Source organism: Pezoporus flaviventris, unplaced genomic scaffold (genome assembly GCF_033815535.1).
Source record: "Pezoporus flaviventris isolate CSIRO_AGI_PZ_B2104156 unplaced genomic scaffold, CSIRO_AGI_Pfla_v1 ptg000049l, whole genome shotgun sequence".
NCBI lineage: Eukaryota > Metazoa > Chordata > Aves > Psittaciformes > Psittacidae > Pezoporus > Pezoporus flaviventris.
In genome coordinates, this window is record NW_026892597.1 from 2,704,616 (window position 1) to 2,731,039 (window position 26,424).

The window sequence follows — 26,424 nt, forward strand, 5'->3', positions numbered from 1 at the left end:
CACACACGCCCAGTGGCACCTGCACTATAGGGGAGACATGGAGCAACCCCTCCCCAGGCACACGGGGGACTCCTCCCCAGGGAGGAATCCCAGCAAGAGCCGTGGGGCTGGAATGTCAAAGGCTTTATTTAGAAAACATAGGAACCTGCTGAGCTCACTGGGGGAGCATGGAGCAGCCCAGCGAGGGTGGGGGGGAGCAGCCCAGCTGGTCTAGGGAGAACCCAAACTGGTCTGGTGGTGGCTAAGGGCTGGGAAGGATAACTGGAAAGGCTGGTGCTGCCCAAAGCTGCTCCCACCAGCACCGAGCATGACCCCACCAGTGCCTGGCATTGCCCCACCAGTGCCAATACCCACCACACAAGCGCCAGCATCACCCTGAAGCCGCAGCACAGGGATCAGAGGCAATGGAGCCACCCGGTGTTGCTGGCATTAGTGCAGCACCCTAGGGTGCCTTCAGTCCACCGGTGGAAGACGAGACCCAGGCTGGCGGCTCTGGGTGCTACTTCTTCCTCTTGGTGCCATGGCGGCCGCCCCCACAGGCCTCGGGGCCACCGCAGGCCCGGCTCTCACCCCTCTCCTGGGGCTCCCTCCTCCGCATGTGCCCGTTCTTCTCCGCACCCCCCCTGTCCGCAGGGTCTCCGCGCCGGGGCCCTTTGTGGCAGGCAGGGGGTGCCCCCCCCCGGCACTGGTGGTGCAGGGCTCGCAGGAGGCAGGCAGTGGCCACCACCAGGTAGAGGGACCAGAGGATGGTGGGGCCAGGCACCGGGCGGCAGAGCTGGCGCAGTGACTGGAGCACCCGCGGCAGCACCGTGGCCAGTGGGCGCCTTGCCGGGGTCTTGTCCTGCTGGGGGTGAGGAGGAGGTCAGGGGGACACTGGGTGACTGTGGGGTGACCGTGGGGTGACTGTGGGGTGGGGTCCTACCTTGAGCCCGTGCTGGTTGAGCAGGTTCTCCAGCATGGGATCACCCAGGGACACGCTGGGGAAGAACTCCTGCACCCGCTGCCGACGCCACCACGAGTGGCTGTGGGGTGGGAGAGCTCAGCACCCTGCCTGGCCCCCCCCCCCCCACAGCCGTGGGCGGCTCCTGACACCCTCAGGCAGAGCCCAGGGTGCTGAGGAGCTGCAGGGCAAGTTAATGATCCCAGGTAGATCCCAAATCCAGCCTGCGCCACCCCCTGGGCACTCATGCGACAGTACCATCTGCAAGCAGATGTGGTGTCACATCAGATCCGGGGTGCAGACGGGTGCAGAGGGGTCCGGTGCCACTCACCTGCCCTCGGTGCTGCTGGTGAACCAGTACTTGTAGAGCTGGGCACGGATGTAGACAGGGGGGCGGGCGTTGAAGGGATACTGGGACTCATCGACCTGCACCAGGCGGATCACTGCAGGAGACGTGGCGTTAGCTGCGGCCGGGAGCCTGTACCCATGGGTGCAGGGGCACCCCGAGGCACTGCTGGGCTGGAGCCCGTGTCTCCGGAGCACAGAGCACTGCCCCAGCCCCACTCACCGTCCTCCTGGCCCTGCAGCAGGCGGTGCACGAAGCTGCTGAACCAGGGGCTGCTGCTGTGGTGGCCCAGGGCTGCAAACCACATCTGCCAGTCGAGCCGGGGCTGGTGCGGGGCCACCACGGGGGGAGCCCTGCTCACGTTCCCTGGCTTGTACATGAACTCGATCTCCTGGAGGGCAGAGAGGGAATGGCGGGTGTCAGCGGGGGTAAGGAGGTGGCCCTGGAGCTCCCCCCAGCTCTGCGGGCATAAGGCTGAGCGTACCCACAGTCACTTCTGGGGTTATCATGTGCTTCCAGAGGGACAAAGCCCCCCCGAGGACACAGGCCAGTGCGACACAGATGCTTGGATCCAGTGGAGTTGATTCCTCAGCCACCCCACACCTGCCTGTGGCACTAAATACAACTGTGAGACTCGATTCACCAAAGCTCAGTGCATTCAGTTCACAACCACCACAGCAGCGCTCCAGGCGTGAGGAGTGCCTGGAAAGATGCCCATGAAAAAGGACCTGGGCGGGGGTGGTTGACAGTGGCTGAATGAGCCAATAGCGGGCCCAGGTGGCCAAGGAGGAACAGCACAGTGGTTTGTGCCAGCACCAAGCGTGGCAGCAGGGCCAGGGCAGTGATCGCACTGGGCACTGGTGAGGCTGCACCTTGAATCCTGTGTTCAGCGCTGAGCCCCTCACTGCAAGAGAGACATTGAGGTGCTGGAGAGGGGCCAGAGAAGTGCAACGGAGCTGGTGCAGGGCCCGGACCACAAGTGTGATTGGGAGCGGCTGAGGGACCTGGGGGGTTCAGTGGGGAGAAGAGAAGGCTCAGGGGGGACCTGATGGCTCCCTACAACTGCCTGAGAGGAGGATGGAGCCAGGAGGGGCTGGGCTCTGCTCCCAAGGAACAAGGGATGGGACAAGAGGAAACGGCCTCAAGCTGCACCAGGGCAGGTTTAGATGGAGCTGAGGAACAATTCCTGCCCCAGAGGGTGCTCAGGCATTGGAACAGGCTGCCCAGGGCAGGGCTGCAGTCACCATCCCTGCAAGTGTTCACACAGCGTGGAGACAAGGCCTCAGTGCCACGGGGCAGTGGTGGCCTTGGCAGTGCTGGGAACGGTTGGACTGGATGATCCTGAAGACCCTTTCCCACCCAAGGGCCCTGTGACTGGGGACCAGTGCTCACCGTCCAGTTCTGCCCATCGTAGCTGCCTTCCAAAACCACCTCAGGCCGCCCCCCGACGCCCGTCATCCTGCGGAACAGCCCGTAGGAGTTCACGAGCTGGAGACGCTGCACCACGCCAAACGCCTGGTGGATGCCGGGCCACAGCTTCCCGTTGGACTCAAACTCTATGTAGGTGAAGGGCACCTGGGGAGGGGCAGGGAAATGCTCCAGCACCACGGCATAAGGGGCCCAGACCACGTCCTGCTCCCCAAACCCCATCCCTGCACTCACCAGGCTGATGGCAAATACCCCCACGGCCGCGGTGGTGAAGATGACCCACTGCAGCATGGCCCAGAGCTTCCAGAAGTAGCCACGGACACAGGCACAGCTACAAAAGGGGAGAGATGCGTCAGACTCATTTGGGTTGGAAGGGTCCCTGAATCTCAGGTCCTTCTCCTCAGGCTGCTCCATCCAGTCTCCCCCAGCCTGTAGTTGTGCTTGGGCTTAGTCCCCCTCTAATGCTCCCAGCACCCATGACAAGGCCCCCACTTCATACAGCCCCAAGGTCCAGCCTTCCCACCCAGCTCCCCCATACCCAAGTGTCCCTCTCTGCAGCAATCCCACCCCCAGGGACCCCAGAGCAGCCCCAAGTGTCCCCTCCCATCACGCACCGGTACATGGCAGCCAGGATCTCCCAGGACAGTGAGAGGAAGGCCAGCCCCACCAGCGGCAGTGTCACCGCCCGCAGCCACATCGTGAACTCGTGGTAGGTGAAGGCTGGAGTGAAGGAAAACCCATGGAGGGTCAGGGAAGAGCCTCTTCCACCCCAGGGACACCGGGACCCTGCAGCCCCTGCTGCGACGTACCCACTTTGGACTCCAGCAGCCTCTTGTCCCAGTTGATCTCCAGGCTAAAGTACTGAATGCTCCAATAGAGCAGGAGGCTGTAGGTGCTCAGCTCCAGCAGCGTGGACAGGAAGGACCCGAGGCTGGGGGGCCAGGCTGTGGCATGACACAGTAGCTCAGTGCCACAGCAGACAGAGGCCAAACACATCCCTGCAGCAGCAGCCAATCCACCACCCCTTGCGCTCACACCGGCACAGGGCAGAGACGGGAGCCCACCCCCCAGACTGGGCACCCCAGACTCACAGACTGTGTTCCTCTTCTTGCTGCGCCCTGTTGAGCGCCCCACATGCTCCTCATCCAGCAGGGAGGAAGCCAGGACGATGGTGAGCATGTTGAAGAAGTTGTAGTTGCCCGTGAGGATAATGAGGACCTGCAGCAGGACCTGGGGAGCAGCAAAGGGTCGAGGTGTCGTAGTGGTAGGGGGCAGAGGGCATCAGGCACCTCATCACCACCAGCCACCCCAGCTACCACAGGGCCCTGTTCTGCCCACGGCCTGAGCTGGGCTCCCCATCTTGGGGAGCCCCATGGCACGTGGGATTACAAGGAACAGGACTGGACCTGTCTCTGCCCCCCCACCTGGCTGTAGAAGGCGAAGAGCCGGAGTCGGCGGATGGGAGCGAAGAACAGGACGGGGACAGCGACCTCGATGACATAGGTGGCTACCACACTGAACTTCTGGAACCACACTGGGAGCTGGTGCGCAAACCACGCAGCTGGCGTGGGGATGCACTGGGTCTCGTAGTGGTAGGTGAGAGCTGGGGGGGACAGCAGGGGTTGGGGGGAAACATGGGGGTCACATGGATGCAGAATGGATCGGGCAGAGCCAGCAAAAAGCTATGCCAAGACAGGAGAGGAGCCCACAGCGGCTGTCTTTGGGCATGGGGAGCAGAGCCTGAGGTTCAGGGCAGTGCCCCTGCCTGGCCCCACAGCCGCAGCGCCCCCTCACCTGTGAGCCCCCACCATGTGGGGCAGCGGCTGGTGAGCTTCACCACCCCCGAGGCGAACATGAGGCGGAAGAGCAGCCAGCGCATGAGCCAGAAGGTGATGCTGTCGTGGGGGCGCCAGGCTGGGGACCCCCACGAGAGGAGGCGCAGGGGGGCCACCAGTACGGCCAGGAACCCCGCTTCCAGCAGCAGACTGTCCCTGTGGGAGCATCAGAGCTGTGGCCCCCCTTGCCACCCAGGCAGGGTGGACCCCCCAAAGGGAGGGATGAGGTGGGGGTGACTTACCACTGGAAGTAGAGGAAGACCTGTCCCACCTGCAGGAGAGAGGGAGGCTGGTGAGCAGGGAATGGGGGCAGGATTGGGCCCTAGTCCATCCCCCATGGCCCTGGGGTGGCCACAGACCCCCTCATGTACCCCAGTGGGGCTGGGAGAGAAGACTCCATGGTGTGTGCAGGAACACAGCCCAGCACAGCAGCGTCACTGATGGAATCATGGAATAGTTTGGGATGGAAGGGACCTTAAAGCTCATCCAGTTCCAAACCATGCCATGGGCAGGGGCACCTTCCACTAGAGCAGCTTGCTCCAAGCCCCTGTGTCCAACCCGGCCTTGAGCACTGCCAGGGATGGGGCAGCCACAGCTTCTCTGGGCACCCTGTGCCAGCGCCTCAGCACCCTCACAGGGAAGAGCTTCTGCCTAAGAGCTCATCTCAGTCTCCCCTCTGGCAGGTCAAAGCTATGAGGAGCAGCAGGAGGAGCAGGAGGGCAGCGGCCAGGAGCAGCTCTCACACCAGCCCAGGCCCAGGGCTGGAGCCTGCCCCAAGGAGCAGGAACAGGGACTTTCTCTCCAGCATACCCTTAAAAGGGAGCGAGGAGAAGGAATTCTGGCCGCACATGGGCCGGCAGAGGCAGAGCCACACACGGCACAGGAGCCACGCAGGGACAGAGCCCCCACGGGCGGGGGGTCCCCCAGAGCCTCCTCCCACCTAAGAGGTGCCACTCCCTCCCCCTGCCGGGGCACTGAATCGCTCCGAGCCCCAGCTCCTGCCATGGCTCTCCTGGGACACATGGACACAGCTCAATAGCACCGCCTGTGCCATGCAACAGCTCCCCACGGGGTGCAGCCGAGTGCTGGGGAAACTGTGGGGTGACAGCACTGCAGGGGAGCCCCCCAGCACAGAGGGACCCCCTTCCTATAGCCAGCCCTTCACCCTTCCAGCTTCCCAACAGCATTCCCTGCATTGCCAGACACAGCCCAAACTCCAGCAGGAGGGAGCAGTGAGGGCTGGGGCGATCTCTAAACAGAGGTGGGATTTCCTCCCTTCATTCCCTGGTTTCAGAGGAAAGAGGATCCCTCAATTCCTCCTACTGCCGCTTGCACAGCGGGATCTGACTCACCAGCAGGAAGCGGCTCAGGAGGGTGGATTCATGGCTGGGGGACACAGATCTTGTGGGATACAGGGAAAGGGCCTGGAGCTTGGGATAAGGGCCCTGGCAAGGCTTGGTAAGGCAGGGAATCAGCTCTGCAGGCAAGTCCAGGGGGGTTTATCCTAAGAAAGCACCAAGAATTGGCACAAGGATGGTGCTGTACCCACCAACATGAGCCAAGGAGGTATCAGCACCTTCCCCACAGCTCCAAGGGGGAAGCTGAGAGTTCCAGGAGCTCATGGGATGGTATTAATGGAACAATGTCACCTCCCTGGCCTCCTAGATCCCATTCCAACCCCTCCAGGGCGCCACAAACCCCTTCCCATTGGATCTCATACCTGGTAGAGTGAGAAATAAAGCACCCAGAGCAAGGCAAAGACCAGGCTGTCCCTCAGGGGCTCCAGCAGCAAGGCACCGAAGGAGCAGAGCACCCCAAGAAGGCAGAGCAGCTCCATTCCCAGCTCTGTATCCAAACCCAGGCTGGGCCCAAGCCACAGGAGAGTGGGAAAATCCCGGAACTGCTCCCATAGACGCTGGCCACTGAGGCGCAGCACTCTGCGAGCAGGCAGGATTCCATCTCTTCCATAGAGACCTGGAAAAGGGATGGTGGGAAGTGGGATAAAGGTATTTTTAGGCTGCTAAAGGTGGGGCAGCACATTGGGAGCCCACCCTGTCAGTACCTGGAGGAGCTCCAGCTTGGCCCCATTCAACACTGGCTTCCCAGTTTCATAGGATCATGGAACAGGTTGTGTTGGAAGGGACCTTAAAGCTCATCCAGTCTCAACCCCCTGCCACGGGCAGGGACACCTTCCACTAGAGCAGTTTGCTCCAAGCCTTGTCCAACCTGGCCTTGAACACTGCCAGAAGAACTTCTGCCTCATCTCCAACCTGAACTTCCCCTCTGTTTGAACCCATCACCCCTTGTCCTGCTGCTACAGCCCGTGATGAGGGCACCTCCCCAGCATCCCATCCTCAGCATCCTCCCAGTATGCCACCGCCTCCACCCCACCGCAGCTCGGTGTCACCAGCACACCGCCTCACAGCACACTCAGCCGCGCTCTCCACATCGTTAATACCAAACATTAAAGATCGCTGCTCGCAGCTCGGGTCCCTGAAGGACGCCGCTGGTGCCCATCAGACACGCAGCCGTTATTCCCTCTCGGAAAACCCATTTCCTCTCGGACTGGGCACGGAACAGCCCTGGGATGAGCCCAAACGGCGGCCAGACCAGGGCGAGCCACGTAGGAGGCCGGAGCAGCCGCGGCCGCCGCAGCACTGCGCTGCGGTACCTCAGCGAGGTGTGGGCCCGGAGCCCGCCGGGACCCCCGGGACAGGACTGCGGGAAGGGAGAGCCCCCCCCCCAACGACAGACCCCGGCACCCCCCACCCGCGCCCCGCCGTACCGGGGACCTGCACGTAGAGCGAGGCGAAGGCGGCGAGGTAAGCGGCGGCCAGCCCGGCCAGGAGAAGCTCCCGCACCCGCCGAGGCGGCTCCGCCATCAGCGGCAGCAACGGCGGCGGCGGCGGCACCACAGAGCTCGCCCCGCCCACTGCGCCTGCGCGCAATGACGTCAGCACGCTCCTCCCCGCGCCGTTTCGGGCGGGAAGTGCAAAATGGCGGCAGAGAGGTGAGGAGGCGGCGGTGAGCGGCGGAGCGGGGCCGGGGTCTGACCGGGGTCTGACCGGGGTCTGACCGGGGTCTGACCGGGGTCAGGGGTTCGCTGGGATCGGCACGAGCGATCGGCCCCAGGAGCTTGACCGTGCCCGGGGACCAGGAGGTTGATGGGACCCAGCTGCCGGGTCCCGCTGAGCTGCGGCTGCACCGGGGTGGGGAGGAGTTGATGTTCACTGCTCCGTTCCGGGTCCTGAGGGGCTGCTCCGCGTGTGCGGCTCCTGTGGGGCTGAAGAGAGCTCAGAGCTCAGCCCCGGGCCTCACAATGCAAGTAATGGGGTGCCCGGAGAGGCTGTGGCTGCCCCATCCCTGGCAGTGTTCAAGGCCAGGTTGGACACAGGGGCTTGGAGCAAGCTGCTCTAGTGGAAGGGGTCCCTGCCCGTGGCAGGGGTTGGAACCAGAGGAGCTTTAAGGTCCTTTTCAACACAAACCAGGCTGGGATTGTACGAAACGAGACATTGAGGTGCTGGAGAGGGGCCAAAGAAGGGCAGTGGAGCTGGTGCAGGGCCTGGAGCACAAGTGTGATGGGGAAGGGCTGAGGGACCTGGGGGGTTCAGTGTAGAGAAGAGAAGGCTCAGGGGGGACCTGATGGCTCCCTACAAGAGCCTGACAGGAGGATGGAGCCAGGAGGGGCTGGGCTCTGCTCCCAGGGAACAAGGGATGGGACAAGAGGAACCAACCTCAAGCTGCACCAGGGCAGGTTTAGATGGAGCTGAGGAACAATTCCTGCCCCAGAGGGTGCTCAGGCATTGGAACAGGCTGCCCAGGGCAGGGCTGCAGTCACCGTCCCTGCAAGTGTTCACACAGCGTGGAGATGAGGCGTCAGTGCCATGGGGCAGTGGTGGCCTTGGCAGTGCTGGGGAATGGTTGGACTGTTTGATCTGAAGCTCTTTGCCAACCCAGTTGGTTCCATGATGTGTGTTCGCTGCATGGTTCTGTTCAACTCCAGGTTTCTGTTTCAGGTTTCCATCAGCTGCTCTCTGTGACCTTCCCCTCTCCGATGCCACCTGTGGGATCACCGGCTGCTAACAGCAGGGGTTAACCCCGTTCAGAGCTCAGAAGATGCCCCCCACCAGGCGGGAGCTGGAGTCCCGCTTCGTGCACCTCCTGCAGCCCATCCGCGACCTCACCAAGAACTGGGAGGTGGACGTGGCCGCACAGCTCAGCGAGTACCTGGAGGAGGTGAGGTGATGGGGGGGTCCTGCCCTGGTCCATCCCAACCCCCCCCCCCCCCCCCCGCTCCCCACTGCCATCACTCCTGTTCCCGGCAGCTGGAGAACGTCTGCATTTCCTTCGACAATGGGAGAACCACCATGAACTTCATGGAGGCGGCGCTGCTCATTCAGGGATCCGCCTGTGTCTACAGCAGGAAGGTGAGGAGCTGGTGGTGATGGGGGAGCTGGGTGTCAGGGGTGGCTCCGAGAGTCTGCCAGGGATGTGAGTGCTGCTAAGTGTGGGATTGAATGGAATTCCATGGCCAGGTCCACTCTGTGATGTACAGAAGAGATCATGTCAGAATTGGTGATGATTTATATGGGGTTGGATTAAAGTGATTTATACAGCACTGGACCGGAATAATGTGTATAGACACCAAAAATCCAAAGGGATAAGGGAGATCCTCCTGTTGAGGACTACAGATGTCATAAAATCATGAGTCACAGACTGGTTTGGGTTGAAGGGACCTTAAAGCTCATCCAGCTCCAATCCCTTGCCATGGGGAGGGACACCAGGTCCCAGCTTGCCCAAACCTGGCCTCAGAAGGGAAGAAACAGGGAAAAGAAGAACAAGGTGAGCCAGAACCCAAGCACTGGGGATCAGAGGAGGGTGGTTGTTCCCCTCATACCAGCTCTTCTGGGAGCTGCTTCCTCCCTCTCCTGAGCCTGGTTGTTTTCCTCCCTAGGTGGAGTATCTCTACTCACTGGTGTACCAGACGCTTGACTACATCTCCAACAAGAAGTAAGTAGGGCTGCAGTGCCGGCTCCTCCTACCCTGCTGCCCCTCAGCGATCGTTGTGTTACAAACCCAAACATGCCTCTTGCAGGGTTGGTCTTGAGCCCATGCAAAGCACTTTGGGGGGGCTGCAAGAAATGTCCCCAGTGGGATGAACCCCAGAACCTGGGGCCATGATTGTCCCCATGTGCACGTCCAGTGCCACCATCCTGTGGTTTTCCTGCCTGCTCTCAGTACAGGCCAAGGGGAATGGCTTTAACCTGCCAGGGGGGAGATTGAGATGAGCTCTTAGGCAGAAGCTCTTCCCTGTGAGGGTGCTGAGGTGCTGGCACAGGGTGCCCAGAGAAGCTGTGGCTGCCCCACCCCTGGCAGTGTTCAAGGCCAGGTTGGACACAGGGGCTTGGAGCAAGCTGCTCTAGTGGAAGGTGTCCCTGGAACTGGAGGAACTTTAAGGTCCCTTCCAACCCAAACCATTCCAGGATTCCCTGATGTTGATCCTGTTTTCTGCTCCCTGATCCAGGCAGGAGAAGCTGCCCAGCTCCCTGGGTCCAGATGGGAGAGACGCCGATGCCACCTTTGGGGAGGAAGATATTGATGAGAAGGTGAGAGCTGCAGCTCCAGTGCCTCTGGTGCTGGGTCCATCCCACCCCTGTGTCCTCGTGGCCCCACAGACAGACAAGTGACCACATGTGGGTCTCTCTCTGCAGTTCCTCTCCCTGGATGACATCAAGGACACCAGCCAGGCCAATGTGGACATGAAGGATCACCAGTCCAACGTAGGAGCCATTCCCCTCCTTTGCTCTCCCTCCCTGTGCTGGGGTTTCCTAGGATGAATCCCGAGGTGCCCTCAACCCACCTGTTTGCCTCTGTAGCCCGTGAGCATCATTCCTTCAACCCCCATGTCCTTGGTCCCACCAGAAGACGATGAGAAGAGAGACAACCCCCTGCTCAGGTGAGATTCCCTTAGCCACTCCTGTGGCTTTACCTGTGTGTCCCCGTGGTGGGGCTGGCCTTTCCCTATGCCTCAACCAGGGAACTGCTGCCTTCCCACCTAAACTGGGAGGGATGATTCTGGAGGCTGGGAGCTGCCTGTGGTGCAGGTAGGCTATGGGGGGGGGGGGGGGGGAAGGGATGAGCCAGGGCTGGGCTGGGAGATCCCAGCAGGACTGAGCTGGGAAGGACTGTTGGGAAGGCCGGGGCTGTGGCCCCCCTGCTGGGGCCATCCCCTCCCGCAGGCTGCTTTGGGGTCCCTGATGGGGCTCTGCCCGCAGCTGCAAGGGGGAGGTCTTGGCGAGCCGCAAGGATTTCAGGATGAACGTGTGTACCCCGCACAAATCCGGAGCGTTCCTGCTGGAGCTGGCGGGGCTGTCCCCAGCCCACCCCCAGAGCCCTGGCCCTGCCCCAGGTATGGTTTGGGTACAGGGCACGGAGCGGGATGCTCCTGCCCGCAGGGAGGCTGCCCTGGGCAACCCTGCGCTGGTGGCTCCGGTGCCAGGGCCACTGCCGGTGACCTGTGGCCGTTGTCACCCGCGGCAGCTCCAGCCGGTGTCCCCAGCAGCAGCAACAACAGCAGCAGCAGCGGTGCAGAGGTTCCTGTCCGGGCACTGAGCTTCTCTGAGGAGGGAGGTGAGATCCCAGGGCCCTGTGTCCTGCCCGTGTGTCTGTCCCTGGGTCCTGCTCACTGTGTCCACGTGTGTCGTGGTTTAGCCCAGCCGCTAGCTCAGAATCATGCAGCCACTCGCTCACTCCCCCCCGCTTCTTCCCCCTCCGTGCTCCTGGAGGGATGGGGAGGAAAATGGAGAGAATGTAACTCCCATGGGTTGAGATAAGAGCAGTCCAGTAACTAAGGTATAACACAAACCACTGCTGCTACCACCAGTAGTAATAATGACAAGGGAAATAACAAGGGGAGAGAACACGACCGCTCAGCACCCGCTGACCGATACCCAGCCCAACCCGAGCAGTGATCTGGGCCTTCCAGGTGATTCCCCCCAGTTTCCATCCCAAGCATGACGTGCTGTGGTACAGAATACCCTTTTAGCTAGTTTGGGGCAGGTGTCCTATCCCTGCTTCCTCCCGGCTTCCCATGCCCCTCCTCGCTGCAGAGCACGAGACTGAAAAGTCAGGGTAAGTGCTACTGAGCAGCAGCTAAACCCATGGCTAAAGCCCAAACACAGCCCTTCACCAGCTACTGGGAAAGAGAAAAGTGACTGCTGCTGCTGAACCTGGCGCAGGCTGTCCCTGTGGTTTTGCTGGCGTCTGCCTGTCCTGCCCATGCATCCATGTGTCACGTCCATGTGTCATGTCTAGCCCATGTGTCCTGCCTGCGTATCCATCCGTGCCACAGCTGCCGTGCCTCCATGAAGCCCCTGGGGTGCTCCTTGGGAAACAGGGAATCCTGGCTCATTCCCATGCAGGACTGGAGGATGATGGTGCTGGTGGAGATGATCCCATGCAGGAGGATGCCGCGGTGCTGGCTCCGGGTGGTGCCAAACACATGGAATCACAGCGGGTAGGTGAGGGCTGGGACAGCGCCACGCTCCTCACCGGAGCCTCGGCTCATCCGGCTCATCCTGTCCCTGCCAGAGCACCCCAGGATACGCGCTGCGGGAGCGAGCCCCTGCCCAGCTCCCCCAGACCCATGTCAAGGTAAGGGGGACCTGAAGCGTCCTGGGGCTGTGGGACACCGGGAAGCCCTGGGATGTCCCAGCCCTTCCCAGGGTGCCCCAGGGAGCTGTGGATGCATCAGCACCCACTCCCTGCAGGAGCTGCTGGATCCGTGGCAAAGTCTTGATCCCTTCGCAGACTCCGAGGACAAACCCCTAAGGAAAGGTACGTGATGGGAGCTGAGGACAGGGCTGCTGCCCTGGCTCTGTCTGTGCAGCACCCGCTCATCCTGGTTCCATTCCCCATCCTCTTGTCCTTCGGCATCCCTGGAGCCACAGTGGGTTTATCCCGGCACCTTTTCCCACCTGCTTGTCCCTCGGCATTCCCGGATCCTCGACGGGTCTCTGCTGGCCCCATGGTGCCCAGAGGGGCTGTGCCAAGGGCCGAGGCTGGAGCCACCCTCCAGCATTCCCGGCAGCGCCCAGGGCCAGTCTGACCCTTCCCACTCCCAGGAAGACCGTTCCTGGTGCCGCTGGGCCTGGAGGACATGGTGGGGGGGAAGCGCAAGAGGAAATCCCCCCGGAAGCTCCAGAACTTCATGAAGTGGTTTGCCATGGCCTGTGAGTACCGCAGCGTGTCCCATGGGATCCGGCCAGGATCCAACGGGAAGGGTCAGCTGAGCCCCACGGGGGGACCTCAACACGACACCTTGGACGTGGCTCTGGAGGCCACAGCCCCGTGTGGGGTCTGTGGTGGTGGCAGAGGTGTCGGTGCTGCTGTCCTGGGGGGGGGGTTCTTCCTCTGGGATCCCAGTTCTCCTGGTGGGAATGGGCACCTTTGGCTGGTGGGATCTTCAACCCTGTGGTTCCCCCAGACAACAACGTCTCGGATGGCAGGAGAGCCAAGAGGAACGGCCCGACCTTTGCCGGTGAGTAGTGGGGCTGGGGAATACGCTCTGTGTCCTGCCTGTGGCTCTCACCCCCCCAGCTTCTGCGCCGTTCTCTTGGGGGGACAGAGCCAGGGCAGAGGGGACCCTGCACCCCAAAACTGTGAGTGGAGCCTGGGATGGCACCAGTGGCCACCCTGTGCCTTGATGGGGGAGAGCTGGAAGGGCAGGCCCCCCCCCCCCCAGGGTGCAGAGGTGCTGCCCTGCCCCTGTCCTGCTGCAGACCTGGAGGTGCTCTACTGGAAGCAGATGAAGGAGCGGGTGGCAGTGCAAAGGAAGCTGCAGCCCAGGGTGAGTGGGGCTGGAGGGGGGGGGGTGTGCTGGGCTGGGGGTATCCTGCCTTGTACCCCCGGGGTGGGGGCTCAGGCCTGTTCCCTGCAGGAGCCACTGCAGCCTGAAGAGGAGCCGGAGCTGCTGGAGGAGGAGCGAGGGGCTGAGGACGATGAAGAAGGTGCTGCACCCCGAGACCCCCCCAGTCCCTGTCCCACCCCTATGGGGGGCCCCATCCCGCTGTGACAGGGCCTGGGGAGGTCACTGAGCACACTCCCTCCTCATAGGTGACTTTGGGGAGCACGAGGACATTGAGGCCCTGGAGGAGCTGGAGGAAGGAGCCCCCAGTGAGTGCATGGCCCTGGTGGGGGGGGTTGCATCCCCTGTCCCTCTGTCTGTCCATCGTTGGCCATGTCCCTGTCCCTGTGTGTGTGTCCGTGCTCAGACCTGTCCCTCTGCATGTCCCCATGTGCCCTCACTGCCGCTGTCCCCCCTGCAGATCCCCGTCCCTCCAACTCTCTGTGCTACGAGGAGCTGGTGCGCAGGAACGTGGTAGGTGCCGGGGGGGGGGGGAGGCAGTGCAGGTGCTGGAAGCTGTGGGGTGCCCCCACCCCGCCTGCTGTCCCCATGCACCCCAACCCTCCCCGTGCCCCCCAGGAGCTGTTCATGGTGGAGTCGCAGCGCTATGTGCAGGAGACAGAGCTGTCACAGCGTGTGCAGTGCTGGGAGGAGCGGATGGTGCCACTGCTGCAGGAGCAGGCAGGGATATAGGAGGGGCTGGGACGGCTCTTTCCTGCCTCTCCTTTTCTATCCCCCCTTTCCTAACCCCCTTCTCACTTTCCCTCCCCTGCTTTTCCTTCCCCCTTCCCACTCTTTCCTCTTTTTCCCCCTCCATTTTCTCTCCCTTGTCCCCCTTTTTTCCCTTTCTCCTCTCCTCTTTTCCTGTTTCCCACTCGCTGACCGCTGCCCCCGCAGGAGTCCCGCCAGGCTCTGGATGTCCGTGGCTATGGGCAGGCGCTGGTGCAGGGCTGCGGCGCCCTCGGGCACTGGCGCTCATTCGCACGGCTCGTGGCGGGGCGGCCCCCGGCCGAGGTGAGCCGGTACCTGATGGCGGCGCTGCAGCTGGTGAGTGCGGGGGGGGCTGTGCCATGGGGGGCTGTGAGTGCCCTGGGCCCGCAGCTCCTCAGTGCCAGAGGGGGCATGAATGGGACCGGGGGTGCTGGGGGTGTTCCGGGGCTCCCTGTGCCACCCCAGACCTCAGCGTTCCCCCGTCCCTTGCAGGCCAATGACTACGTGGTGGAGCTGGCGCAGGAGCCGGGGCTGGAGCAGGCACTGGACACGCTGAGGCTCCGGCTGCTCACGCACCAGCAGGCGCACGAGCGCTTCCAGGCCTTCCACCTGCCCTCAGCATGCCCGTGAAGGAGAGGGATACTCCCCGGGCACCCCAACCCCTCCACCTACCACCAACCCCTCCTCCAAGCCCCTTTGTAATCCCCCAATACCCATTTTGTACCCCAACACTCCTTTGCCTCCCCCCTTCATACCCCAGCCCTCCCCCTTCTGTATTGTCTTCATAGCCCCAAACAGCCCCTTTTGTACCCCTAAAGCCCCTCATGTGTCCTCAACCCCTTCTTACTCATGCCCAGTGCCCCTTTTGTACTCCCAGACCCATCCTGTTTATCCCCAACTCCCCCCTTATGTACTTCCACCCCCACATGACCTCAGTTCCCTCCATGTGCTCCCAAACCCCCCTATGTCCCCTCACTCCCCTTCCCCACGGCAATAAACCCGGTTTTGATACAATGACCAGCTCTGCTGCTCTGCGGGGACAGACCCCAACCCCTGGGGATGCACCTGGAGGGTTCGGTGGGGGTATCGGGGCTCTTACTGCCCATACCCACTGCCAAAGGAGGCATCAGGGGGAGTTGGGGTCCCCCTCACCCAGGATCTACTGCTTTTAGGGGTATCAGAGTCCCATCTCCTGGTTCCCACCACCATGGGAGCCACTGCGGGGTGTCAGGGTCCCCCACCCTGGTCTCTGCCACTGCAGGTGGTGTCAGGGTCCATGTTACCCCAGTTCCTGCTACTGTGGCGGGTGCTGGGGTCACCATGGGGGATGTTGGGGGGCCCCTTATCCTGGTTCCCACCACCCCAAAAGACATTGGGGATGTTGGTGTCCCCCATCCCTACACCTGCCATAGCAGGAGGTGTGAGGCTCTGTGTCTCCCTCACTCCCCACTGCCACACGGGTGTTGGGGCTGTTCTGGTCCCAATCCCATGGTCCCACCACAGGAGCCATCAGGGTCCATGTTCCCCCCCCCCATAACTGCACCCTGGGGGGCTGCCAGGGTGCCCCGTGCCCCACTCCCCGCTGCCACAGGGGGTGTCAGCCCCCCCCCCCAAAGCACTCACACGCGCGCTGCAGGTGCTTTATTGCAGGGGCTGGTAGGTGTGCATGTGCCTGCGCACGCTGCGCTCCAGCTCCTCGGCGCTCTTGCTGCTGCCGTAGCAGTCGAGGAAGAGCCCGTCGGGGCCCAGGAGGTAGATGAGGACGCTGTGGTCCACGATGTAGTCCCCGTCGGCGTCGCGGGGCCCGGCGCTGGCGTACACGCGGAAGGCGGCGGCGGCGGCGCGCACCTCCTCGGCGGTGCCGGTCAGCCCCAGCAGGCGCGGGTGGAAGTCGCGCAGGTACCGCTGCAGCGCCGCCTCGTCGTCGCGCTCGGGGTCCACGGTGACGAAGAGCGGCTGCAGCGGCGGCAGCGCCGGGTCCCGCTCCAGCGCGGCCACGGCCCGGCTGAGGCGCTCCAGCGCGGCGGGGCACACGTCGGGGCAGTGCGTGAACCCGAAGTAGAGCAGCACCCACTGCCCGCGGAAGTCGCTCTTGGCGCGGGCGGCCCCGCTCTGGTCCCGCAGCGCGAAGTCGCCCTGGGCCAGCGCCAGCTCCCGCAGCGCCTCCCGGCGCCGCCGCTGCCGCTGCCGCTCCCGCCGCTGCCGCAGCCACAGCCACGCGCCCGCCGCCGCCCCCGCGCCCGCCCCCGCCACCAGCGCGCGCTGCCACAGCGGGAGCGGCCGCGGCTCCGGGCGGCGCAGGCGGGAGAGCAGCGAGCGCAGCATGGCGGGGCTGACCTCTGACCCTGACGCGCACGTGACCTGTGACCCCATCATCGCCTCTCTTTACCCCAAATGGCCTCTGACACCCCCCCTCCCCTCCCCCGCCTTCCTCCCGGTCCAGGCCCCGCCCCCCGGCTGACCTTTGACCTCTGTCCCCGGTGAGCCGCGTCCCGCCCGCGCTGGTCAGCGCGGGACGCACCCGGAACCGGAAGTCCCGGGGCGGGGCTTCGCCGGGCGGGCGCACCCGCCAAGGGGGGGGGGAGGTCATCACGCGCGGCAGCGCCCCCTAGTGGCGGGAGGACCGGCGGAGCGCCCCCTGGCGGCACCTCCGCACGCGGGGCGGCAACGGGGGGGGCGGGGACAACGAGGTCATCCGGGATCATCGGGGTCATGGGGGGCAGGGAGTTATGGAGGGTCAGCGAGGTCAGGGGGTCGTTGGTATTATGGGGTCATGGATGACATGGGGTCATTGGGGGTCATAGAGGATGGGATTCATTGGGTTCATGGGGGCCATGGCACTATGGGGCCATGGGGTGTGGGGCTGTGGGGTTATAGAGCCATGGAGCTGTGGAGCTATGGGGTTACAGTGCTGTGGGACTATGAGGCTATGGGGCTATGAGGTTTTGGGGCTATGAGTTTATGGGGTTATGGGGCTGTGGGGTTCTGGTGCTGTGGGACTATGAGGTTATGGGGCTATGAGGTTATGGGGCTATGAGGTTTTGGGGCTATGAGTTTATGGGGTTATGGGGCTGTGGGGTTCTGGTGCTGTGGGACTATGAGGTTATGGGGCTATGAGGTTATGGGGCTATGAGGTTATGGGGCTATGGGGTTACGGTGCTGTGGGACTATGAGGTTATGGAGCCATAATGCTGAGCCAGAGCTCAGCCCCTCTTCCCGTGGCCTCTCCAGGGCCTCCTCCAGCAGAGCAGGGCACGGGGTGGGAACGGGAACGGGGATGGGAACAGAGCACCCGCAGCGTGCAGGTGGCTCTGCCCAGCACAGGGCGCAGGGGGCGGCGCAGGGAACACAGAAGGAGCCCGGGGGTGACTCTGAACACAGCCTGTTCCCAGCCGGAGCCCCCCTTCCCGCCTGGAGCCCGTTCCCGGCTCCGGCCTGCCGCAGGCTCTAGTCGGGCACATCCACGATGAGCGGCGTCAGGTACTCGGAGTGGCGGATGCCAAAGGTCACTCCCTGGGGCCGGCTCTGCAGGGGGGGACACGGTGATGGGGGGGCTCTGGCCCGTGTCCCCCCATATCTCCCCACAGGGGTCCCTGCTGACCTGCTGGGGACTGTACGCGCCAGGGCCCGGTTTGGTGGTGGTGTCCCCCGGCAGCACGTTCCGCGCCCGCATCGAGAACCGCGGTGCTCGGTGCTTGTACACGTCCGTGTCCACCCTGCGGTACTGGCACGGCCCCGGTGTCTGTGGGCACGGCAGGGGGACATGAGCCGGGTATCAGCACCGGCACCGCACCCAGCACCCTGAGCCCCAGCACCCTCATCCCCACCACCCTGATGCCCCAGTAGCCCAAGATCCTGATCCCCCAGTACCCTGACCCCTGGTACCCAGCACCCGGTGCCCTGACCCCCAGCACCATCACCCTCCCACAACCCTGACCCCTGGTACCCAGCCCCTCACCCCCCAGCCCCTCAGCATCCTCCCCCCTGGACCCTTGGCTCCCTGACTCCCTTTGCCCCCCAGGCCCCCATCCACCTGATTCTCTGCCCCACCTTGCACAGGTCCTGGCAGAAGGTGCCGATGGTGCTGCGCCCTGACACGGAGTAGCTGGGTGCCGAGGTCTTGCTCACAACGTGTGGGCCCAGCATGGGGGGCAGGTGATAGGCAGCGGGGCCTGAGGACAGGGGTCATTGGGGAGAGGGGGGGTGACACCCCCCCAGGAGGGAGGGACCAGCCCAACCTGTGGGGAAGGGGGAGGGGGGTCCATCCCCTCCCGGGGGGATCATGGGGTCTAGTTCAGGGATGAGGGGGCTCCCAGGGGATCATCAGGGTCCCATCCCATGGGGGATCCCATCCCATCCCATGGGGATCATGGGGGTCCAATCTTATCCCATCCCATAGGGAATCCCACCCCATCCATCCCATGGGGGATCATGGGAGCCCTATCACAACCCATTCCATCCCATGAGAGATTATAGGGGCCCCGTCCCATCCCATCCCGTCCCGTCCCGTTCCGTCCCGTCCCATCCCATCCCATCCCATCCCGTCCCGTCCCGTCCCGTCCCGTCCCGTCCCATCCCGTCCCATCCCATCCCATCCCGTCCCATCCCATCCCGTCCCATCCCATCCCATCCCGTCCCATCCCATCCCGTCCCATCCCATCCCGTCCCGTCCCGTCCCATCCCATCCCATCCCATCCCGTCCCGTCCCGTCCCGTCCCGTCCCGTCCCGTCCCGCCCCGCCCCGTCCCATCCCAAGGGGTAACGATTGGCTCCCACCCCGCTGACGGTGCCGCTCTCACCCGGTGTCTGCTGCTCGGCCCCGTGCCGGGTGCGGGAGCTCATGGAGCAGGCGGGGGCCGTGGGGAACGCGACCCTCCCGGCGCGCTCCGGCCGGTACCGGGCTGCGGGCGGGGAGGGGGGGGTGCTCAGCGCGGGGCCACGGCCCGGCCCGTGGGGGGGGGGGGGGGGGGGCCCTGCCCCTCCGCGCCCATGGAGGGGCCGGGGGGGTCTCACCTGGGCCGGGGGTGTTGAAGGGCAGCGGCTCCCGCGGGCGGCTGCAGATGGAGTACGCGGGGGGCCCGGCGCGGCCCCTGGCGGTGGTGCCCGGCGGCAGCAGGTACCCGGGGCCCGGGGAGCGCTCCTGCGGCCGCGCCTGCACCCGCAGCCCGAAGCTGAAGGCGGGGGCGCGCTCCCGGGACGGGTCGTGCTCGTAGAAACCTGCGGGGCCGGCACGGGGGCGGTGGCGGGACCCCAAGCACCGCAACCCCACAGACACCCCCCCACCCCCGCATCCCCCCGGTCCCCACATCCCCCTCAGCCCCCGCAGCCGCACTCACCGACGCCGCTCGGGAGCCCGTACTTGGGGCCGGGGCTCGTGTAGAGGGCGGCGATGGGGCCCCGCGGGCGGTGGGGCCTCCAGCTGCCCATCCAGGGGCCGTCCGACATGGGGGACACTGCGCAGGGAGCGCCCACCTCAGCCAGCACCTGAGTCTGCGGGACACGGGACACGGCACCGGATCCTGCGGGACACGGTACCAGAGCCTGCGGGACACGGGTGCCTCTCACAGGCAGGGACACGAGGCTCTGCAGCCCCGCAACAGCGGCAGCGGTTGGCATGGGCACCGTGTCACCGGTATCACAATGGACGGGAGTTCTGAGATTCTGCAGCCCCTGGAATCCCGCTGGTCAGCACCCCGGGGGTACACCCAGCACCCCATGGACACAGACCCCAGGACACTACGGATCCAGCCCCCCATGAATGCACCCCGATACCAGGGGTCCCCCATCCCGGGTGCAGGTCCCTGGGCAGCCCCTCACCCTGCACAGTCCAGCTTCAGCCTCTCTCCTCCCCCGGTTACCGGGGCACCGGCACAACAAAACACTGGGCAGCACAGAGCACGAAGAGGGGGTACAAGGACACGGGAACATAGATGGGGATGTACATGGGTATAAGACCTGGCAATGTATGTGGGGATGAGGAAAACATTGGGGCTGTTCAGTCTGGAAAAGAGAAGCTGTGTGGAGACCTCAGAGCAGCTTCCAGGGTCTGAAGGGGCATACAAGGATGCTGGGGAGGGATCCTTCTCCAGGGACTGTACTGATAGGACAAGGGGTGATGGGTTCAAACAGAAAGAGGGGAAGTTCAGGTTGGAGATAAGGCAGAAGCTCTTCCCTGTGAGGGTGCTGAGGCACTGGCACAGGGTGCCCAGAGAAGCTGTGGCTGCCCCATCCCTGGCAGTGTTCAAGGCCAGGTTGGACACAGGGGCTTGGAGCAAGCTGCTCTAGTGGAAGGTGTCCCTGCCCATGGCAGGGGGGTTGGAACTGGAGGAACTTTTAAGGTCTCTTCCAACCCAAACCATTCCAGGATTCGCTGATGTTGATCCTGTTTTCTGCTCCCTGGTGCAGGCAGGAGAAGCTGCCCAGCTCCCTGGGTCAGGATGGGAGAGATGCTGATGCCACCTTTGGGAAGGAAGATATTGATAAGTGAAAGCTGCAGCTCCAGTGCTTCTGGCACTGCTTTTGTTCCAGGGCTCTCTGTGCCCCCCACTGTCCCCCCCACACCCCGGACCCCAGTGTTCCCTTGTCCCCTGCAGGCCAATGACTACATGGTGGAGCTGGGGCTGGAGCAGGCACTGGATAGGCGCAAGCACAAGCCCTTCCAGGCCTTGGCCTGCCCTCAGCATGCCTGTGAGGGTGGGGGACACACCCCCGGCACCCCTGAAGCATGAAATCAGACTCTACAACTCAGGTAGAGTTATAAAGCAGGTATGTTCATTACGGCGCCGGGTGCAAGGGGGATCTCTCATCCTAACTCACACACCGAGGGGTTAAGCAAGCAGATATTTATTATACACAAACATGCATATTCATTAGGTTCCTGAGAGTTGGGAGGGGATATTACAATTAGTTTAGGTACTCATTATCATAAGTCTCCTCCCTTTTGGCACTTGTGCACTGCCCTCTGATGGTCATGGGCAGGGTTCTTCAAGATGAAGTAAGTAGTCTTCCTCATGGTGCACTTTTCACCTTTGGCACAGTTGGATGCCCCAGTAATCACAAAACCAGCTGAAACCGGCCAGATCTGTAAGTTTCTGATAGCTGGCAAAGATTTAGGACAGTGTGACCTTCATACAAAATTCACTGCAAGCAGACCGGGATGGGCAGACAAGGAGTATCCCAAGCTAGCTGATGTTCAGGAGTCACCGTCTCCAAACTAACTGATAATTAGAAGGATGGTCACTCATGAGACGGATGGAAAGAAATAATTCACTCTTGTTAGTAAGACTACTAAATTCTGTTGTCACACCGCAGACTTACAACACAAACACTTTTCTCTATCTTAAGACCTAAGTTAAGCTAAAAGTTTCTTAACCCTATGTTTTCCAGGCACTCGCTTTCCTTATATCAAGTCCCCCCCTTTCTTTTACCTTTGCAAATTCTTTTGCTATATAACTCCATTTTACTCAGGAATTCTGGCAAGGTATTTATCACTTTCAACTTGTTGTCTAACCTTCTGTCTTTTCCAATCTTCATAATCAATTACGGACCTTTTACAACACCAAAAAGAACAGTGTATCATGCCACAAGTAATCAGTGTTAAAACAACTGGTATTAAGATTTCTGCAACCAGTTGCCTCAACCAGGAGAGATTAGGTAACCATGAAGTTAACTTTTCCATATTTCTGCAAAAGCCCAAGAGGTATCATGCTTGGTCACTTCATGAAATATTTGTTTCCAAATTTCTTCCAGATCTGTTTCAATTCTGCCACTTTGATCTATATAAGAACCATTGTTTGTGGAACAAACTCCAAGCCAATGTGAAGCCAATAATAGTAAGATTGGGTACCACAGCACCTAAGGTGCATACCCCCTTCCAGCTGGGGTAGAGTCTTACGAGCATTTTCTCCACATAACCAATACCATCCTTTCCCTTCAGGAACAGGCCACCACTGAACTACGGTACCATCTATATTAATAGTGTGATTGCAATTTGAATGGTGACCTACACCTGTGGCAATTCTTTGTACACAGGTATAATATTCTTAAACCCAGTCTCCAGATCTGAAAGGGTGAATTGGATAATCCAAACCTGTCGCTCTTGTCCCTAATATTCTGTTTAATGCCAACAAATATCAATAACCTCCTTTACTCAGTAATTCACAAAAATCTATTTGCCACTGCTGTCCTGGATAACTTCCTCTGCCAATTGTCTCAATTGGATTCCTATTTTACAGTTTTAGGATTATTCTTAAGACAGAGCTGACATTGTTTTGTCACTAATTGAACTATGGTGTATAGATTCCTTCCTATGATTTATATACAAAGAGTTACTACCCCATGAGTTTTATTATGTTCCTCCTGAACTAGCTTCCAGAGTTGATTATAGGGAATTACAATTTGCCCATCAGGTATCTGAACCCAGCCCTCTTCGTTTCCTGTCTTTTCAGATCTTCAGTCAACTTTTTATCCTCTTTTGAATATCTACGTTTAGATTTCTCAATTGTTAGTTTGCTATCAGGGATTAAGGACATGATTTTAGGTTGTTCAGCTGCTCGTTTGGCTTCAAAATTGGCCAAATTATTTCCAATTTTCTTATTAGGGTCACCTTGTTGATGCCCCTCTACAATACATAATAGTTACTTCCTCAGGTAGCTGAACAGCAGTTTCTATAGCATGTTTAATCTGTTTCCCTTGTCTGTTCAAAAGTCCTCGTTCTTTCCAGATGGCACCATGTGCATGTACCACACCAAATGCATACTTAGGATCAGTCCAAATATTTATCATTTTGTCTTTAGCCAATTCCAGGGCTCTCGTTATGCCACTGTCCTTTTATAGGGTCCTAGTTTCTGAGCAAGGACCCCCAGAGCTATTCCCTGGTTTTCATCAGAATATAGCCAAAAGGGTTTGTTTACATCTGGAAGTCCCAGAGCTGGAGGTCTCATTAGCTCTGGTTTTGAGTTTCTAAAAGCCCCCTCTGCTGAATCAGTCCATTCCAAAGAGGGAGGGTTTCCTTATAACAGTCTTACCAGAACACCATACTCATGGATCTAAAGTCTGCGCCATACAGTCATTCCCAGGAATGCCTGGAGCTCCTTGATGGTCAACGGTTGTGGAGTTTGGCAAATGACTTCTAGCGATTCCAAGTTCTCTCTGTCCTCCTGTTACTTTATAACCTAAGTAGGAGACAGGTTTGAATTAGTTGGGCCTTTTGTTTGGATACCCGATAACCATTCAGTCCCAGGAAATTCAGTAATCCCACCATCCACTGGACACATTCTTCCTTTGCTTCTGTGGCAATTAAAAGGTCATCCACGTACTGCAACAGAGTCCTCATCTGAGTGGGAGGCTTCCATGATTCTAGTTCTTGTGCTAACTGATTTCCAACAATCGTTGGACTGTTTTTAAACCCTTGGGGTAATACCGTCCAAGTTAATTGAGTTTTCTCACTTAACTTCAAATGTAGTCAATAGGATATGGGTATTATGGCACCTTTCCCCTCCAGCTACTTCCATCCCTGTATTTGCTTTACTGCATCTTCGCTTGGGTTGTATTATACTTGATCTTCATACTTTGGCTGTATTCTGTACTGTGAATATGTGGCAGTAACATCATCACATGGCTGCACCCCAGCATCTGTGGAATGATCGCTACCTCACTCTTTCCCCTACAAACCTCATTATCTGTTTCACACCAGTAAAACTATTCTGGTCTGAGAAAACAGAGGTAAGGAATGAAGTGCCACCTATCTGGGGATAGCACAGTGGTGTCCCCTGAAAGACTCCAAGGCAGTTTGAAAAGTGGGGGAAAACTGAAGTTTTGGAGTGTATATCTGTAACATGCTCTTACTTTGTATCTTCAAAGTAAGAGAACAACGTTAGGGCCCACTGAAAGACGAGCAGGCAGTTCAGGTTTAACAATCACAGTTAGGTTCAACAATCACACTTGGGTTTATAACCAGATGGACTAAATTATGGGAATTCAGAAAATTCTACATTCTGCACAAGGTCAGGATGTTCAAAATAATTGTGTGATATGAGTGAAAGAGATTTGTATCCTAAGTCAAATACACATGTTTAAATATTACTCCTATATGCTTTAAACATGCCTACATACGCTGTCTGTGCTTGCAAGCACTATGTATCGTATTATTCACAGTGTTATTTGTCACCCCATGCATTTTTTAAAGCAGAGCAATCAGTCTATCTACAATTAGAGTGAAGTTACCCGGGGTGAAATGTAGGAGTTATTTAATAAAATACAGCTATCTTACACAAAAGCATATGACAGTGAATGAGGAATAACAAATGCAGTTGAAAATGTAGGAGGAATTTGCAATGTAGTTACCAAAACTTAAATTTGATCTGCCTTGGCAAAGTGAACAGGGAACTGTGAGGGTGGGAAATGTGAATACCGATAATAATACATTATTCCATTTGGTGTATTTATTTCTTGGATGTTCTGAGACAAGAGTGCCTGTGTGCAGATACTATAATTAAGACATCACAGCATCACAGTTTACCTATGAAACATCTAACAATATTACCATGAAGGAACACCATTACTCTCAGGTCTCTGATACCCATTTTCCACTAACAATGCTGATATTCATGTGCCTAACAGGTCAGGCATTTAAGTGCCTACTCATTTCTGATTTCAGCATATTTTAAAATTCTTGGGAGTATTTAATCATAGTGATTGACTTAATGGTCCTTGCCAAGTCACTTCCATCCTTGACTAGTACCCAAATGATCAATAATGACCATGCCAAAAGAGGGTTCAAAGAGAGACAGGAGAAAGAAGAAAGAGGAAAAAAAAAAAGAGGGTAAGAAAGAATGAGACAAGGGGGGGAGACAGACAAAGCGAGGAAGGAAAACAGAGCAAGAGCACAAGAATGAAAGAGAAAGGGGAAAAAAGGAATGAGAGAAGAAAGGCAAAAAGATGGGAGGGGGGAAGGGAAGAAGGGAGCAGTAAGAGGGAGGACATTATATGAATATGAAACAGGATAATCTACAGGTTGAATGCAGAATCATTCAAAAGGTTATGGGATGCTGTAACAATAAAACAAGCACAATAAAAATGCAACACTACAGCATTTGAGGAGTTGATCTGTTTGAGGTTGGGGGTGTTCTATAAAGAAATCCAAATCAATCCTATCAGATATGCCTAAAATTTGCCTTAGTAGCTGAAGTGCTATTTTTAAAATGCATCTAAATTACATGGAAACATAAAGGTCTTTGAAAAATAGCAAGAATTTGTCCACCAACATTTGTTGGGCATCCCACTTTTAACTATAAACATTTCTTCATTCACACTGAACATCTAACTGATGAGCCAAAATTTCATTTTCATAAGTAATACAGGTAACTCACAGAGTAAATCGTACTGGATGTCAAAGAGACAAGACTTGTAGCAGCATTAGAATAAGACTCCTAAGTAAGTTAGGCATTGAAGTACTGACCAATGCAATGCATGGATTAGAAATTATAATGAAAAAAAGTCTAGGTCTTCAATATCTGCTTCTTATCCTTTATGACTGATAAGTACTTACCCCAAGGAAATTCTGAGTTCCAGAGCTGGGAAGTGTTCTTGTGCGAATAAGGGCAGAACTTTATTCCAATCACATAAAAAGCAGTGAATACTAGAAGTGAGGACATTTGTCCTATTCTGAAAGCACAAGTCCTTCAGTTTTCAATCACTCTTGCAAAATGGATTCAGCTACACTCATGCGTGCATAAATGTAAACCCATGCATATAGTAAAGAGAGATATATTGGAATTCTTTTAATGGATAGGGCAGGCAGGTTCTGAACAGAATATTGTTAGATGTTTTCACCCATCCCACATAACCTAAGACAGGAAACACTTAAATTTTGTCGAAAAGGTTGATCCTAACGTGGCAAGGCCCTTAACACCAGCACAAGGCTGCTATCACTTGTGGAATCACATTTCTGAGCCACTGCAGAGGAAGCCAACAGGCTCCCCAAGTTTCAATTACAGCAGTCACACTCCAGGACTTAAGTGTCTGCAAGAGAGGGCTGTAAACAATTCACGAGGCCATGAAATGCGTACCTTTGCTTCTTCCCAGTAAACAAACCTGCATGGATCCAATGGGGCTGGTTACTGTCAGACCTTGCAGCTAAAGATACTCTGCTCTCATGCCAGCTACACACAGTCTTACAGCTCCAGAGACGAGTTCCATCAGCCATATGTGGGGCCACACTCAACTAAATGCTGTCAGCCTCACTAAAACAGGGCATGGG

At 58.9% G+C, this 26,424-nt stretch overlaps 4 protein-coding genes across 5 annotated transcripts; 1 reads left to right on the plus strand and 3 right to left on the minus strand.

Annotated features, from left to right (window-relative positions):
* Positions 1-350: 350 nt before the first annotated feature.
* Positions 351-7,472, minus strand: LMF2 (lipase maturation factor 2). Of its 2 annotated transcripts, none has more exons than XM_061468621.1 (14): positions 7,335-7,472; positions 6,270-6,523; positions 4,792-4,820; positions 4,509-4,705; positions 4,139-4,317; positions 3,806-3,944; positions 3,524-3,658; positions 3,329-3,434; positions 2,949-3,045; positions 2,679-2,861; positions 1,509-1,677; positions 1,272-1,383; positions 923-1,022; positions 351-841 (listed from the first exon to the last, which is right to left on the minus strand). In XM_061468621.1, exons 1-14 carry the CDS (start codon positions 7,429-7,431, stop codon positions 500-502), a joined length of 2,139 nt encoding a protein of 712 aa, XP_061324605.1. In that variant the 5' UTR covers positions 7,432-7,472; the 3' UTR covers positions 351-499. The 2 variants fall into 2 exon arrangements, with proteins under 2 accessions (XP_061324605.1, XP_061324604.1); XM_061468620.1 differs by having other exon boundaries at positions 351-844.
* Positions 7,473-8,570: 1,098 nt separating this feature from the next.
* On the plus strand, positions 8,571-14,795 carry NCAPH2 (non-SMC condensin II complex subunit H2). The gene is made up of 20 exons (XM_061468547.1): positions 8,571-8,785; positions 8,875-8,976; positions 9,504-9,559; positions 10,074-10,155; positions 10,261-10,329; positions 10,426-10,505; positions 10,825-10,958; positions 11,090-11,179; positions 11,971-12,065; positions 12,140-12,202; positions 12,319-12,385; positions 12,673-12,780; positions 13,035-13,088; positions 13,330-13,397; positions 13,488-13,557; positions 13,664-13,723; positions 13,876-13,928; positions 14,034-14,135; positions 14,352-14,501; positions 14,658-14,795. The coding sequence occupies exons 1-20, from the start codon at positions 8,666-8,668 to the stop codon at positions 14,793-14,795; spliced, it is 1,761 nt and encodes a 586-aa protein (XP_061324531.1). The 5' UTR covers positions 8,571-8,665.
* Positions 14,796-15,801: 1,006 nt separating this feature from the next.
* Positions 15,802-16,490, minus strand: LOC133277037 (protein SCO2 homolog, mitochondrial). The gene has a single exon (XM_061468548.1). The coding sequence runs from the start codon at positions 16,488-16,490 to the stop codon at positions 15,807-15,809; it is 684 nt and encodes a 227-aa protein (XP_061324532.1). The 3' UTR covers positions 15,802-15,806.
* A 1,117-nt stretch (positions 16,491-17,607) lies between these two features.
* Positions 17,608-19,644, minus strand: CIMAP1B (ciliary microtubule associated protein 1B). The gene is made up of 6 exons (XM_061468549.1): positions 19,502-19,644; positions 19,179-19,382; positions 18,965-19,066; positions 18,216-18,337; positions 17,767-17,907; positions 17,608-17,690 (listed from the first exon to the last, which is right to left on the minus strand). The coding sequence occupies exons 1-6, from the start codon at positions 19,608-19,610 to the stop codon at positions 17,613-17,615; spliced, it is 756 nt and encodes a 251-aa protein (XP_061324533.1). The 5' UTR covers positions 19,611-19,644; the 3' UTR covers positions 17,608-17,612.
* Between the last annotated feature and the right edge of the window lie 6,780 nt (positions 19,645-26,424).